The sequence below is a fragment of the Pterocles gutturalis genome, unplaced genomic scaffold (assembly GCF_000699245.1).
Source record: "Pterocles gutturalis isolate BGI_N339 unplaced genomic scaffold, ASM69924v1 scaffold11804, whole genome shotgun sequence".
Taxonomy (NCBI): Eukaryota; Metazoa; Chordata; class Aves; order Pterocliformes; family Pteroclidae; genus Pterocles; species Pterocles gutturalis.
This window is the reverse complement of record NW_010133360.1, coordinates 61454-78341: the sequence shown is the minus strand read 5'-3', so window position 1 is coordinate 78341 and position 16888 is coordinate 61454. Positions and strand designations below refer to the sequence as shown.

At 40.4% G+C, this 16888-nt stretch overlaps 1 protein-coding gene across 1 annotated transcript in view; it reads left to right on the top strand.

Annotated features, from left to right (window-relative positions):
• Positions 1-11429: 11429 nt before the first annotated feature.
• LOC104467432 (neuroendocrine convertase 2-like) overlaps positions 11430-16888 on the top strand; it is a gene marked incomplete at both ends in the record, with an annotated part of 60044 nt that continues 54585 nt past the window's right edge. The window contains one exon of the mRNA XM_010081205.1: positions 11430-11534. Within this exon, the coding sequence (XP_010079507.1) occupies positions 11430-11534 (105 nt within the window). The remainder of the gene's footprint in view (positions 11535-16888) is intronic.

The following is a 16888-nucleotide window of genomic DNA, read 5'->3' as shown; positions in this document are numbered from 1 at the left end:
GGAAGGAGTTGCCTCAGTGTTTACATCAAACCAGTCAGCAAGTTGTCCCAGATACTCATGACTGAACTAGATTATTTGCTTACCTGATGAGTAAAAGGATAATATGTCAGAGCTGCTTTCTCCTAAAAAACCAAACTGTGAAAACCTGAAACCCAACAAATATATATTTAATTATTATGAAGTAGAGAAACTGGTACTGTTATTAGATGGATGTTGGATATCAAGCTAGAGCCAAACAGGTGAATCACTTCCCTTGTATGGGTAGTAGAAGGGGTGGGATATAGCTTCCTCTTTCCTGATGACAGAGAATCCTTCAATCTGCCTATTCACTCTTTAGGAAACACTAGTGAAAGGAATGGGTGTGATTCTGAAATCTGCTCTGTGGGTGAGCACTATCTTTGTCACATACTGTGCGCCAGTAAGTGCAGCAGAAGCTTCTGTTTAAGGCTTTTAGCTGCAGCCAAGATATGCTGAATTAGCTATGACCATGACTGGTGGATACCCAGTGGTCCCACAGGGACCTTATACTTCCCTGTGTCAATTAATTGTAGAAATATGTGTCAACTAAGTGATGTAGAAGTTACTCTGAAGCAGTTGTAAAGCGTAATTGTTAATTCTGAATTTGGGTGAAAATTCAGGCTTGGGAAAACAGGTTGTTAGCATTGGTGGAATGACAGTTGTGGATCAGGATATCAACTGAATTTTGGTCTTAGCAGCATTTCAGTCTATTAATTTTTACATTACCATTTAAATCCCAAAACTTCACAGGCAAATGTCCTTTTATTCTCTTAACTGTAAAACCATTCAGTTTCTCCTACAATTCAGATATAGCTCAGAGTAAAACCCAGGCAGAACAGCAAGTGGATTTTGTTTTTCCTCTTCTTCAATTTCATTGTGTAAAATCCTTTTTTTACCCCTTTGAACATATTTTATTCATGTTAAATATATTGTACCTTGGTAGAGAAACCAGTATTCTGGGCTCTAAAGGGTGAAATGTGCTGAGTGATTAATTAAGAACCTACATTTGCCTTGCTTGACTGATGTAACAAAAGCAAGGTTACATATCGGCACATGCTGGATTGACCACAATTTCTGCTGGCAATGAACTTTTGTCATTTATTAATTGGTAGTAACAAATAGTAAAAAGTCATATTTCACAGCCGCCTGACAGGTCAATGAGGTAGGTCTGGGAGGAAGAGGTGGTGGCGCTATTTTTTTTCCTGTCCTGTCATAATTGCTAGCATTGAGGCAGATCTGGGTCATCCTTTTTCTTCTGTCTAATACAGAGCTCTTGAACCCACTCAGAGCAGTTAGTCTCTGTTGTGAAGTGACGATCATACTGTTGTGTGCTGGAGCCGAGAGGAGCTCTCTCTAGTTCATGATGGCATAAGTAATGGAAGAATTTGCCTCTGACCTGGTCTTGTAATAGTGCGGATTATTGTCCGTGACTTTCTCTTAGCAGAGTCAAGCAACTATACAAAAATAAGGAGAACAGCAGTATCCTAAAATTTCTCTTTTTCTTGGCTCCACTGAAAATGGTTTTCTTAAAGCTTCCTTGCCTTGCACTTCTCAAACCTACTATCTTAAGTTTAAAAAAAAAAACAAAACAAAAACACAAAACAGCAGTGTACCCTCCTCCATACTTCAATGTCACCATTCTGTTTCTAATTGTTACCCATCAGATTCTCTCTGATAAAGCACATATTTTTCCTCCAGGAATTGACTGCTTCTCTGGGACTTGGAAGACTTGTTCAGTATGGTCTCATAACAGAAACCTCCCTGTGGAGCACTTTCTGTCAATCGGCTATTGCTTGGCAGCCTAGCATTAAACAGACATGGAGAGAAGAGAAAAGAACAAAGGCTTTGAATAGAAAGTGTTGGTAAGGGCCAGAATATTTACATTAGTGCAGTTCACCTTTTCTGTGCTTTCTTGAGTAGCTCTTGTCAGTAACCAGCACTACTTCATTAGAGCTTGAGTTCATGGCTTTGCTTTTAGGCGCTATGTTAGCTGAGCACTTGGACACATGTTTACGTCCTACACGCTTTGCTATGTGGATGTAGATTTAAAAATAATGCTGAAGTGCTCTGCTGAAATTCAGTGTCAGTGTCTAGCCATGTCTTGCCCCTTCTCCATCCTTCAGGTATAAGTCCCAGTAATTTGTGGCTGGGGCACACTGCATATTAATGCTGTTGCTAAAATAGCAAACTTTATCTCATGGCTTTAATCTCAGTGTTTTTAAAGCTGATGTGACATCAAGTTCTTGTGTGATGGTAGTAGTCAACCTGTTTGGTTACATGCTTATAAGGAAAGATGTGTTGTAGATGAGGAGTGAGGCAAAGTGGCCTTTGTTAGCAGTGCTAATTGTTGTCAGCAGTATTGATCCAGCTCAATTAGAAAAGTACCATGGTCACTTAAATTTAAACTAAAGCAAGCCATTTCTTACAACACAAGTTTTCCCCAAGGCAGATATACTGATATGAAGAAGAGATTTCCATCATGTATTATTTAAACATATTAAAATATTTACCAAATATTTGTTGCTATAGAGGTACCTGATTGCATAGATATATATGTGTAGATATACCCATTAATATATGTTTACAATAGCACTTGGAATTTTATAGTTTTATAGCACAGCCTTATAGTGCTGTGCAAACATTAATTAAATGAATCCTATCAATAAATAAAATAAGTAAACAAGGACTTATTAGACTATGCCATTTTACATGCAAGGCAACCAAAACAAGAATATTACAGCTGTAATTGCCCGAGATTCTCCTAATACTAGGAGACCCTGGGGTTACCCAGTGTCTCTGAAGAACAGACTCTCATAGAGCTTTGGCCAGGGCTAAGCTACAAGGAGTATTTAGGATACAGCTGAAACTCATGTTCTGTGACTTTTAGTCTTGGTTCTGTCCTACAGCAGAGAGGGAAGGAGCAAATTAAATGGCCCTGGGCAGAATAATCTTGGCTAGAAGGTTATTTGAGGTGTGGAAATTTTCACAGAGTATTTTGGTCTCAGGAGATGCTCTGAAAACACAGAACAGCCTTGAAAGAGTGGCAGGGTACCCAGAGGAGCTCCATTACTCCAAGCAAGAGACAGGCACTTGCAGCAAAAATTTTGTTCACCTTTGGTAATAAAATGTAGAACTAGCCAAAACACTTTTGAGATACCATCCTTTTTTTCCTTGTATTCTTAAGCCTTTGACTGTTACGGGCTAAATAAACTCCAGTTGATTAACTGAGTGAAGTACTGACTGGCTTTCTGGATGTGATGTCATTTACCCTGTACAGATGAGGCATAATTCCTTGAAATCACTACTAACATGAGCGAGTTAGGAAAGCTGGCTTTAGGGGCAAGTGCCCCTAAAGAATGTCTGGAATATAATTTATTTTTGTCTTTTTCTGGTTTTTTTGAGGGCGTTTGTGGGGCAGGTTGGTTTTTTGGTTTGTTTGGTTTTGTTTTTAAGAAGATGAGTAAAATTCTCCCAAACTGTGGAAAAAATGATACCTGTTTTAAGATAATTTAATTGATTCAACTTCTGATGGAATCATATTTACTTTCTTATTCTAAATGATGTATATGTTTATCTGTTGTGTGTGTGTGGTTGTTATGGAGTCATGTAGCTGAATGATTGGAGGGGGCTGTCTCACTTCCCAGTGGCCATTTGTTGCTGCTAAAAATGACTGTTGGATGTTCACAGGGAGTTTTTTGTGTGCTGAGCTCCAGGATTCCTCCTGGTGCCCAGGACTTGGCTGAGGTGCTCTTCTTGCAGGATCCTCCACATCTATTTAAGAGGACGTAATGATGGTTGTTATCTTTCACTTCAGGGTGTCAGCCAAATAGTAACAATCACCTACTCCAGGTAATGATGATCTGGATTAATCCAGACAGTCCAATGCGAGTGCTAGTGTATAAGCAAGAACATTCTCCTCTTCTCCAAAACTGGAAGGCATCTGGCTTTCAACAGTGCACGTGGTAGAATTGATAATAGGTTTTGCGGTTACTGGGGAGTAACAGATAAAACTCTCTAAAATGCACAGATCCATTCACATAAACTAGAGTAACTCTTTTAAAAGCCTCAAATGGCTTCTCCAATTCACTGATAAAACTATCAGCAAATCCACAGTCTTGTCACTGATGACTTATATGACTGTTACGTGCTTGCAGAATGAAGCTCTTCTGTGACAAGCTTAAGTGATAAAAATACAGCAAAATGTAAAACCTGTATGATTCATTCAATTGCAAATCAAATTCTAAATATTGCAAAATAGAAACCAAACCAATGAAGCAGTATTTTCTAAGTGCTTGGAAGCACTATGTGTGGTAATGTAGGAACAAAACTGATGAGAAAATGAGAACTAGACATTTAACATCAGAGTTGATCTACCTGAATGTGGACAGCTGTGCTTGTCTTACAGTCTCTGGAGTGAAAGAGGTGCTTCTGGGGCTCAACTCTGCTCATTTTAACACGGTCACCTAAAATAGGTCAGATGAATCATGCTCTGAAAATGCCTATTTTTTTTTTTTCCTTTCTTTCTGTGAATTGTATGGGGAGCTCAGATGAATTCCACATGGACAGACTGGGCAGGTAAGCGTAATAGCCATCCACAACTGGTTCCATTTCTTCCATTTACTTCCCTGTTTTTACTAAACCTCTCATGTCCAGATGGTGGGAAGACTCTTTAACCTTGTGGTTGCTGCATGCAAGAGGGACTAGACAAAAGGCTTTGTTTTATCCTTTTGGATAAAATAAAATACAAAGGCAAAGTCTTTGGACTTTACACTGTTTAGAGGAGAAGACATTTCATTGTGGGGGTGAGGGAACCTTTCAAAAACTGTTGGAAACTCCTTCTGCTGGCTTGAGAAAGACTTAATAGAACTCTTTAGGCAAAATTGCTGTGTTCTTACAGAATTATCAATATCCTAAATAACAACGGGTAGCCTTGTTACCGTGTGTATTGTAATATTTCCATTGACTTCTGGATCTCTCAACTAAGTGGTCACAATCCTTTCTTACTACCACCACCTGTTGCTGATTCCCTTAAGAGGTGGTTAGGTATGTATATGACACAGAGCTGAAAACATAAGTAGGTATCTAAGTCAGGCATTTCAGAATTATTTTGTAGGAGAAATGTTGTACTGTGTGTTTATCAGTTGATTTCACAAGGATGGTCTTCTGATGATTTTTTTTTTATATGAGATTTACGTTTTGGGAGTGTTAAAGCTATGGCTAACACCTCCACCTGCCAGATTGGCCAAAACAAGCAGATTAGGCTTTGGTGGGGGCAGCTAAATAAGAGACAGGTGCAACGAGAAATGAGCCAAGAAGACTGAATCATAACACTCAAACCTAGACCTGACTCTGCCAGTCTTCAGGTCTGTTTGGAGCTTGTGCAGATCCCTAGCTCCACCGGAGAGCCTTATGTGGAGCCCTCAGAGTATTTATAGCACACTAATGAGAAAGTGTGAAATCCTTTCCTGGGGCCATGGGGACACAGTGGACTAGATTTCATGTTGGGTAAGCCCTGGCACAGCTTAGTCCTCTGTGCTATTTCACATTTCTCCACTAATGTTTGAATGAATCCTTTCTTGTTTCTGCTTTGTTCTGTGTTATTTTGATGCCTGGGGCTGCCTGCATTTCTAGCTGGCTCTAACTCTTACGTGGCCCTCATCACTATAGTGAGTGAGTGCCTTTGACTTCAGACTTGGCTCCCATCTGTGTATTTATAAGTAAAACGATTTCTAATGCTAATTGGGGTGAGGGAAAATGAGAGAGTTTAAAAATTCATATTGAATATTTATAAGCATCCTCAGTGCATTTGGTGAAACTGGGATGAAAAGGTTTCTAAAAGGTTTCTAATTTCTGCTGGGAGGTACTTTGTTGTGCTTCAGCTACAATGGCAGCTGAAAGAGTGAGGCCTGTGGGGCCTGTGAAGGCTCCAGATACATTTACTTGTGCCAGGTTTAGGTCATATTTTCTATTGGTGTAATTACTGAGCAGTAAAGGGGTGAAAGAGCTCACCTGTGTAGATTTATGTCCCTTTTAAAGTCAGGAGCTGTGGTTGGGCTCTGTGGGGAAGAAGTGTTTTGTGTTGTACTTTAAAAAAAAAAAAACCAACAAATTTTAACCCTTTTTTTTAAATTTGAGGAATGGGTATTTTTTTTTTCCTCAGAGTGCACAAAAGGTTTATTTAGCACCAGTTTTTGAACCCTTGCATGTCTGGCCTCGTGTTCATACTAAGGCAGGGAAGGAGCCCTGAGGAGGGTCCTTGTCAGCCTGGCTAAATGGGGACTTTCTGTGTATCTTCTTCACTGACAGATCCCTTCATGCTGATTTTGGTGACGATCACAGAAGGCAAAGCTGGGGTAACTTGTTATAAATCACCCTTTGCTTCTATTTTTAAATTACTTTGCTCAAAGAAAAGTTGTTCCGGACTGTTGTCTCCATTGGTAACTTGTGAGAGGGACCTTAACAATAGGTTGAAGTAAGCCGGTTTTAGAATATTACAGTATCAGGGAGAAATAATTGTAAATGATGCACAAAAGCAAGCAGTGTGCTGTAGGGGTGCTGCATTATGTGATACAGTGTGAAAGGATGCATGGGAAGACTGGGCAGATATCAGTCCCATTAAATAGGAGGGGGCCACCCAATCTGTTCTTAAGCTTTCTGTGGGCACCTTAATTTGCTTGTGAGATTTACGTAGAACAGAGAGAGCCCTGAAGCAAGCATGTAAAATTTAGTGTCAAAGATAAGGAGTCAGTAAAATTTAATGTTAAAGATAATCTTGGGGGACCAAGGTTCCTCTCTATTTTTGTGTTGTATTTGTTACCTCTTAAAACTAGCAACAGGCTGTGAATGCTGGACCACACTCTGAGGCAGGTAAAGTAGTGATGCCACTGGCAGCTTTATTCAAGATATTTTAATTTTTTTTATATATTTTAGCATTTATTTCAGCTTTGTAATACTCTTCTGGTCAGATGACACTGATGCTTTTACAGTTGTTTTCAGTGTTAGCTCTGCCCAAGGATGCCCCAGTGGTGCCATTTTAGAATGTGGAATAGTGTCTGAATTTGGTCTTTCTGTGGCTTGTTTTCTTTAAATCCCTTTACCAGTTTGCATCTGATATTGATGTCCTTTGCTTTCAGACATGCAAAACTACATCTGGTACCACTGTGTATGTTGTCCAAGGCAAGGCCAAAAAAGAAGTGCAGTTTGATTTTTCTCTGTCAAGTAGACAAAATGGAATGGGATCCATCAGCTCTGAGGGAGCCGTGTGTGCTGCCCCATCCTAGATCAGGCGCCTGTGAGCAACAGCCTACCGTGCACCTGATTTTTCCTTCTTGGAGCAGATCAGTAGCTGAGGGCTTGACTGTGTCTTCCCCCCTCTTCTCCCAGGGAATGACAGCCCAGAAGCAATGCCTGGCTGGGGAGAATTGGAGCTGACAGTTTACAGCCCTTCTTCCTGGGAGTGGCATCTAGGGCAGCACAGAGTAAATGTCTTGCTGGGGAAAGATTGTCGGATGTAAGGAGGAGAGTCCAGAAAGGCTGGGACCCGTGAATTTAACTTATTTTTAATTCAATAATAATTGTACCTGGATTTCTCTGGTGGAGCAGTAGTCTGAGAACAGCCAAGATACCTCAGAGTCAGAAGTGTTGGTGTTAAACTGCGTGATATGAAGCATTTCCTGCTTCCTTCTATACCGAATGGTATGTCGTAGCCATTTTGCTTTCTAGATAAGCCTCTTCAATTTAAAGAATTTTTGTTCCTCTATTTAGTTGTACACTGAATTTGTAAAAGTTATTTTCTGGTCCATGTCCTTTTCAGGAAGGAGGTTAAACAGAATTTCTTTTTTAGGTAGTGTTGTTAATAACCACAAGGAGGCTGCAAATGTGAAAAAGAGGAGGAGGCAGGTGGATATATAAGGTTTTGCTCTACTTGCTGTGTTGTATTTGTGATTCTGGTTTTTCTTGCATGTATTTTTCACCAGTAATTTTATACAAATATTTCAAATAACAAAGTGCCTGCAATTCCTGAGATTCTCAGAGTCCTGCTTTGTATTGGACCATATTTATACATCAAGGCAACAGTAGACCGTTTTCTAACTCTAAATAATCCTCCTCACTTGAATATTCAAGTGCTTTCCAGAAAGTAGTTATCTTGCGTAATTGCTAACTTTTCTCTGAGGGCAGGAAGCTTTGCTTCTGTCTTAAAAAAAGAATCTGAGCCAGCAGGCTGAGTGCATTATTCCTCTGTGTTACGTGCAGAGTCTGCTGCTGCTGAAATACGAATTTTACTCAGATACTATTCCAGCTTTACAACGAGAATATTACAGAGTAGCTACTGCTGGTGACACTTTGGTGTTCTTTATGTACAGGAGCACTTCTGTTTCCATTTCACTTCATTACATGCACTATTCATTTTGCTGTTTGTGATTTCGCTCTAGTTCCAAATCAGAGTAGACCTCCTGGAGAAGCTAATAACGGGAATGTAAACCCTGCTGGGAGCGACCTGCCGCCTGCCGTTTGGTCGCTGCAAAGGAGTTACTGACTCGGTAGCAGGAGTTCATCAACACCGGAGCATTTCAGTGGTTGCTTCTTATGGTGGTCACAGATCTCAATGCAAAAATCCTTAGCAAAGCGTGCAAACTTTTAGGCCCTTGGCAGACACCTGACTTCTGTATGTACATTCATTAATTTTAAGGATTTACTGAAGCATTTAGATTCTTCCTGAAATTGCTTGGTTTCTGCTATCAATTATTCACAGTCCATGGTGTTTGTTTCATGTGTTGCATTTCAGGTGTTGCCTCACTTAGCTGCTGTCCTGTCTGCCCCCCCATTTCATTGAATGAGTGTGAAAACCATGCAACTGTGAAGTTACTTGAGTTCCTCAAAGATTACTGGGATGTCTGTGGAAGGAGTGGAACAGTCTGAGTCGAACTTATTCATGATTTTGTCTATAAATCTGGTAATTGTTGTACTAACAGTAATTGCTCTTGGTTGTGGTCAGACTTTAATACACTGGCTTTAAAAATTTACTGTACAATATATTGCTTCATTCTAAGTGACACTAGAAACTAACCCTACACAGAAAACAAACCGTGAATACATGTTACATATTTGCAGTTATCTTCAAAATTGCTGAGAATCTTCCTTAATGGAAGAACATCAAGATCAATATTTGACTGAAATTGATTTGAATGGTTGATACTGAGATAAAAAGAAGGAAAATAGCCTGATTTCACTGAGAGAATTAGAGGGGTAATGGGACCACAGCTTGCGATGGATGGTAATGGTTAGCACGGCGAGATGCATTTCAAGCTGTAACTGATCTGGCTATTTAAATTTATTTTTTTTTCCCCTGCATATTTTTGAAGCATTGAGTAATGTACCTGACGTGGGGAAGGGCTGTTTCCTGGACAGTCAGATCTATTGCCAAACTCCAGATTATGGAAATACCTTATTACCCAGTTGGTAAATCTGTCAGGTTTAGAGTTTTTAAACATAAATCTGCTTTTTAAAAAATAACCTAAACCCAGACAGAATTTAAGGTTTAAGAGCTGCAGCTCTGAGGATGAATGTGAAGCATAAGAGACTTCTGTGTCCTCTGCCATGAGCTTTTGTAGCCTCATTTCTTCTTCTGCCTGAGCTGTTGTGTTCATTGCGTCTATGGAGCTGATGCAAAATATTCTGATTATTTGCCCAGAAAAGCTCACCAGCCAGGTCCACAAATCAGCTCCAAGGGACCATAATGTTTTTGATTAAATCTGCTGACCTTTTATGTACACTTAAAAGGCTATCTTTTTATCAGAATGGGATGCTTTGGTTTTTTTTTTTTTAAGTTGCTTTGTATTAATGTAGTATATGTCATATACCATGGAATTTTAAGTGAAAGCGAAATGCTTTGATTTAATTGATACTGTATGTTTCAACTAACATAAAAAATGACTTTGTAGAAAAAAATAAAACCTCACATATTCAGTTTTGGAATGTGACCAAATTTTAAACTTTCACAATTCACTGTGAATCTTTTGTTCCCACTCCACTCCACATGTATGCAAAAATATATTTGCGGAACTGCACCCAATATAGTGATAGATTTAATGAAACAGGAGATAATTTCATAGAAGGAAAATTATATTTGTGAACTGTATATACTGTATACCTGTACACAGGAACAGAATCTGTTTTCTGGCAGGAAGATCCTGCCACCCTTATTCAACCCAGGTTTTCATAGTGAATATTCTAGCTAGACATGAGTGTCAGCTTTTCAGTAAAGAACTTTGAACTCCTGCTAAGAGGTTTATGTTATCATGAAGTACAGCTAAAAAAAAAGAGAGGAACAGGGCTGTCATGGCTTTTCTGCAATATCTCTTTTAAGTAGTTATTTTACAGGCAGGGTAGTCTAACCTTTGAAGTTGAAATGCTCACAGCATTAACATATAACTTCCCAACAAGAGCCCTTTTTTTTTTTTTGACTTTTACAAAGAGAAGCATAGTTTAAAAATACGCAGTTATGTGCTTAGATTTAAACATTCAACTGGAATCTCCCTGTTAAGTTGAAAAGGAGAAAAAGCTATAGAATTTGAGATTCAAATGGAACTTTCTAATTGACTTCTGGAGGTGGGATGCTCTTCTCCTGACACCATGTCTTTTAGCCTTCTCAAAACTAAATGTCTACCAGCCTTCCAGTCCAATCCTGTGGAGTGAGATGCATTTAATAACAGGCATGCATCTTCCTTCCCTGGCACCTGCCTTAGGTGGGGCAGGAAAGCACTTGGGAGGTGTTTCCGTGCTGCCTAAATGTTCTAGACAGTAAAGCTGTACAAACCTGTTCCCTCCCAGACACTGTAAGCTGTCACTTTTCTTAATATTCTTCTCATGTTCCATTTCCTGGTGTTCAGAAGAAATTCCAAATACTGTATTTTTCTTAGTGGAAATGACTCTGCTTTCTGCCTTAGCGCTTATGGCATCAGCTCGGGTGCCTTATAATGGCTCAGAAAAGCACTTGTGTAACGCCTTATTGCCAAAGGATGGTTTGTGGTGTTTCAAATAATTTGCAGTAATTTTGTTCTTTTATGCTGGCTTTTTTCAGGAAATGGGAAATAATCCTGATGTGATCTGGGAAGCCCTTCAGAATTATTGGCACTGTTGACCTTAACCATAAGGTGAAAATAGTAACAAGTGTATACAAGTGAAGTAATGCGCTGTACACCTGTAGCAAATAACTTTAATGCTGCTGGGCATGCTTTTCAAAAGTAACTTAGAAGAGACATTCGAACAGTGTTTTGAGCTCTTTGGTATAGCTCTTCATAAGACTTGTTCCAGATTTCTGAGTCACTTCACAGGTGAAAGTTTTCCATGTCATCCTTATTAGTAGCTGACAGCTCCATGATGTTTTTTTTTTCTCTCTTTCTCTTCCTCAGCTCCCTTTTTTAGATACTGGATACTTCTTTTATCACAATGGCATTGCCAAAGCCAGGAGAAGACGCAGCCTTCAACACAAACTTCATCTGGAAAAGGATGCCAGGGTAAGTGTTTCATCATTATATGCACCTACCATGTTTTCTCTGTGACACAGACTGTTTTATGAGATCAGGGTGATAATCAAATCTGTGGTTATGGCTACTTTTTTTTCCCCATGCTTGCGTCAAGCCTGGTGACTGCCGTATGCACATACCTCCCAAACAACTGCTATTTCACTACTGCAAGTACTCTTACATTCTCTGAGACGTATCTTCTCTCCAGTAAGACTCAGTGATGCCATCTCAATGTACTCTGTACTGTGGGGAAGGGGCCATCCAGGGTACATCACACAGTTGTCCCCCCTGCGCATCCTGCTAGTCTGTGGGTCATCCAGCCCAGACCACCTTGTGGTGTGAATGGTGGTGTTTTCTCTGTGGTCACACTGGGACTTTTTCTCAGGGAATGATGTACACCCTAGCTGCTAGAAGAGCGTATGCTGCCAAACCTCAGTGTTTCTTTTAGAGGCTCTTGCTCACAGTCTGCAAATGGTGTGCTCGGTTTTAAGAAGCGTAAACCACTCAGGTGGGAAAGGCCCCTTTTGCAGAAGGCTATGAGTTTGCACTAGCAAATTCTTTTTTTCTTCAGAGTTCTTACACCAGTATAATACTGGGCTGGAGTGTGGCCAGGTAGCACAAAAAGTGTATTTAATGTCCAAAGAAAGTAGATGAGCCTGAGGAGTAAGATCATGACAACGAATAGATTATTTTTTAATCCTTCAGTAGGCTTTAAGCTCTCTGCAGTGTGGGTAAAAAAGAGGGGGGAACAATTTTATTCCAGACAGAAATTTATTGACAGATATTCTGTACTATCAGAACACCTATGAAAATGAAAAACTGAGTAGGAAGAAAAGTAGGTTAAACAAGATCATAATTGTGGTTGTGACACCAGAGCAAGCAAGGTCTGATGAATTCCCAGCTTAATTTTCCTACTTCTGCAGAGATTCAAGTGGTTCTGGGCCCAGGTCCAACTGGGATGCCCATGACTGGTCACTCCTGCAGCTGGGAGCCATGTAAGTGAACTGTACAGGTTTTGGGTGCTGCCTGCCCCCATCACTGCATCCTGAGATTCTGAGACCTGAGTGCTGGCAGGTTTGCTGGGGCTGCTGCTGATTTTCCAGTGCTCTAAGGTATCTCTTCCTGGCCCCCTTCTCTAAAGCTGGTACCAGGTACAGGTGAGGGGCTATGAGGAAGAGACCCATTCAACCTGCCTTGAATGGAAATTCTCAGGCTTCTCTCATTTTGTTTACCAAACAGGGATCAGAAAGTAAACTGTTCAGAAACCATTTACAATTAGTGGATACTAAGCAGATGTCCTGACAGAGGTGTTGTTGATTTCCCTCAACCACCTGATCTTGTTAAAAGCCATTTCAGAAAAAGCATACAACTAAGTGAGTACATTGCCAACTAGTGAGTGAGTACAGTCATTGTGCAGGTGACCCTATACTGGAAAGAAATATTTCTGTAAGCCTCTAAAATTTTTACAAATATCTATGATAGTTGTATGAATCCACCAATTCTCATTGCAGCCTCAGAATTACATGGCTTAGCACTCCCGTATTAATTCCAGACTGGCTGTTGCATTGACTACCTCTAGACTAAGTGTCTGCAGTGCTATTAACACAGCTTAAATGAATCTACCTTCCTGTTCAGTGATGTTCTCCTTTGCAGACATATGATATTTGTGGTCTGAAGACTCTGAGTTGGCTTCTGTCATGTGCAATGAAATCTCATTTTTGCTGTTAATCTCCCCTTCTTCCTGGTGCTGCATACCAGTGGCTCAGCTCTCCTTGCCTCCCTCCTTTGATCTCAGGGAATAAACGCCTGTGTTTAAATAACTAAGAGTATTTCCCATGTGAGGAAAAGAATGATCCTGCGTGTATGCTGACCTCATGGGTTTCACTGGGGGATGGAAGGGGCATGGAAGCAACATTTCGTTTCCACACATGATGTTTTCTCATCTAGCCCTCCTACTTACTGTGTTCTGTTGGATAGTTTTTTAGCTCTTATGTTACCATAGAAGTCAGTTGCTTTTTGTACTACAGTTTGAAAACAAAATCATTACTCCTATTTCATTTCTTTCTTTTATATGTGGAGTTTGGAGAAGTCCTTAGAATTCCTGTCATATTTGCATATAAGTGGAAACATGAGTTGTGTTGACAGTACTTAATTTCAAACTCTAAAAATAATTTCTAAATTTAATGGCGGCTTTCTAGACCATTTATATTCAGTTTTACTTAGCAACAAATGTCAGCACTGTCATGGTTAATATGTTAACACATGGAGCCAAGAATAAAATTCTCCTGTTGTCAGGCTAGCCAGGAAGCAACTTCCACCACACGGCCTTACAAATCCCTCAGGAACCATTATGGTAAATGCTGTAGTCGCTTAGCCCTACCCAAATGTTGTGAGAAAGTGGGCTGCAGTTATTCTGTATACTTTTCACTTTTAAGGAGATTACAATTCCTAGCTAATTTTTATTATTAGTTGAAAAACAGCACAGATGTTCCCTCAATTAATTAATGTTCTTTAATCAAATAAGTCCCTTGAGGAACCATGTCAGTTTTTCAAGAGTCCGTGGAGATAGATGGCAGAACACTATGCAAACAGGTTACTGCATTATTTTCATGCTCTACATGTCTTTTAAAATGCTTGAAAAAGCTTTTTTTTGTGTAAAATAGTAAATTTTAAATAGTATGTTTTTACCAAAATAATTTGGAGATATGTTAAGCATATACAGCGATTATGTGATAAATATCGTCACCATCAAGGGGGTGAGAATGGAGGGTTATTAAGATGCCTTCCTAGAGATCCAGCGTGAAGTGAATCTTCGTTCTGAGAACAGTCTCAAATGCCGTTGCTTTCACATTATTTAGTGCATGAGTGTTGCTGAAGCCTGAAGCAGTACTGGCAGCAGGTGAGGACATATGTAATAGTATCATATAGTGTGTTGTACTATTGAACTGTTTGAGAAAAAAGTGCAGCCACATGAAGCACCGTGGCTTTTGCTGTCAGTACAGGCCTCTCAGGGATCCTCACTGTCAGGATGGGAAATGCCACAGTGAATTGAACTACTTCAAATGGAGACTGTTCAGTTATTTACATTACATTCTCTGAGGTGCAGAGAACCTTCCAGAAGAGGTTTGTGCAGAAACAACTCTTTTGCATCGTTGCAAATTTCCATGTTTTCCAGGTGCGCTTGTATTTTGTTATTTTACCAGATGTGCCTTTGGTGCCAGATAGATTTTGGGTGGGGAAAATAAGTCCCTTTAACATTTTTACATGTTAAACCTAGAATTTTTAATGAGATGAGACATAGCAGCAAGATATCCAGCATTGTCCATGCAAAATTGCATTTTCACCTGGCTGTATCTGTTAATTGTTTTAGCTGAAATTTCTCGGACCAAAAGGTCAGCCATGAGGCTTGGTTTGCCTTGGGAAACTTCACTTAAGTAGCTGCTGCACTTCGCCCTGGAGCTGCAGGTGGGGAGGCAGGGGAGGCAGTCCTTGCCATGGGTGCAGGCAGCTGGGAGGAGGTGACAGCAGGGGGAAAGGCACCAGAGCAACATAAAGCCAGTGAGGAATGTGAGCCATGCGGCCAGGCATCAGCATGAAGGTGAGGAGAGAATAAGCGGGACAGGTTGGAACAAGAGCCCAGCATCAGAAAAAAGGTTGAGTGATTTGGGTATGGAGCCAGGCCATGAGCTGAGGAGGACATGGAGAAGTGTGAGCGGTAGACTGGAGAGACTGGAAACAGGGTGTCCACATTGACATCAAAGCGTGCTGCCTCCTGACTGTGGGTCACAATGCGACCTTAGAGCTAGGTGAGCTTTTCCAAGGGAGACCTTCCTGTGAGCAGGGGGAAACAGAGTTTCTGTAAGAGAAAACTTTTTTTTTTAATTATGAGGAACAACGGTATGTTTCATCAATATGATTACTCTGTAAAAGTAAATCAGAAATGTGGAGATACTTCATACTGTCTTGTTTGTTAGGTTTCCTGTCTCTGAAAGTACAGTAGAGGCAGGATGGGAAGCAGAGACCTTTCCTGCTCCACCATAGCTAAAAGAAAACCATGGCATTTACTGTATTAATAAATGTTTTGGGAAGTAGCCTCATAAGTAAAAGGAAAGGAAAAAATGCATGGTATGTTACCTTTCAGAGCAATACTTCTGTTTTTTTGCTGTTGTTGGGTATTTTCTGATAGTAAACGGTATTCCACTGAGGGAGCAAGAGTTGAAACACAGCTTGTTCTCTCTAAGATTATTTTGCTTTCTTTCGAGTTTTAGATAAAACCATTTTCCTCCCACACAGTCTCTCCTGTCAGACAGCTGCCAAGATTAATCCCACTCAAGAAAAAGGCTTTAATATACAGAGAAGAGCTGAGTCCCATTACTGCTATCTGTATGCAAGTGCATCTGTGTTGGTGGAATAAATGTATATGTGCAGAGGGGGGAAGGTGAAATTAAAATCTTCCACTGAAAGTGAGTTTGGAACTTAAATGATGACGTCTTTGGAAATAAACATCCCAGTGATGGCAATTGTTATGTTGCAGAAAGGGATTAGAAAGGGTGACTTGGCTGATAATCTGTGCTGGTACAGGAGTCCAGGGAGGGCAGATACATAGCTTCTTCAAGGTGTAGTCTCTAGGTGCTTAAGGTTAACAGTACTTCCAAACTGCTTGTGTCATGGGACAGGGGAAGAAAAAGGAGTTGTAAATGCAGAGGATCTAAGCTTTTAATTAAATAAATCAAAATCCTCCGTATCCTTCCTTGCCTCAGATCCTTCCATGCCCCCTTAACATGACTGGCTTGTGGTCAAACCATTGCAACCCGTGGAGGCAGAAGTGATCTGTGATGCCAGGCAGGGGTGGCCGAGTGCCACCAGAGCTGGATGTTTCATCCATGGTCACCTTTAAGAGGGGGAGAGAGGACTGGGATCTTGGGAAGAGCACTGACGCTTAACAAGCAGCAGCCCTTAGCAATGGCAGTGTAATGTAAGTCAACTTTCAGTGCCCTTTCTGGCATCATTAATGACAAGTTTGAGATGGATTAAAGGCGAAGCCTTTTACCTCACTCCCTTAGATGCCCACACAGATCTTCCCCTTTGCAAAAACGAAAATCTTCCTGATAAGATCAGGAGAAGCCAGTTTTCCTCAGTTCTGCCCAGTTCTCCAGCGAGTGTAGAGTGCAGTGACCTGGGGGTGCAAAGAGTAGAAGCAGATTTGGTCCGATCTCTGTAGTTACTGTGGAGGTGTAACTTCTTTCTCCAGCCTTCTGGTACTGGAGATGTGCAGTTCTGTCCCTGGAATGTAGCAATAAGAGCATCTCACAGTTATTTTTATTAAAATGGCTGTATTTCACATC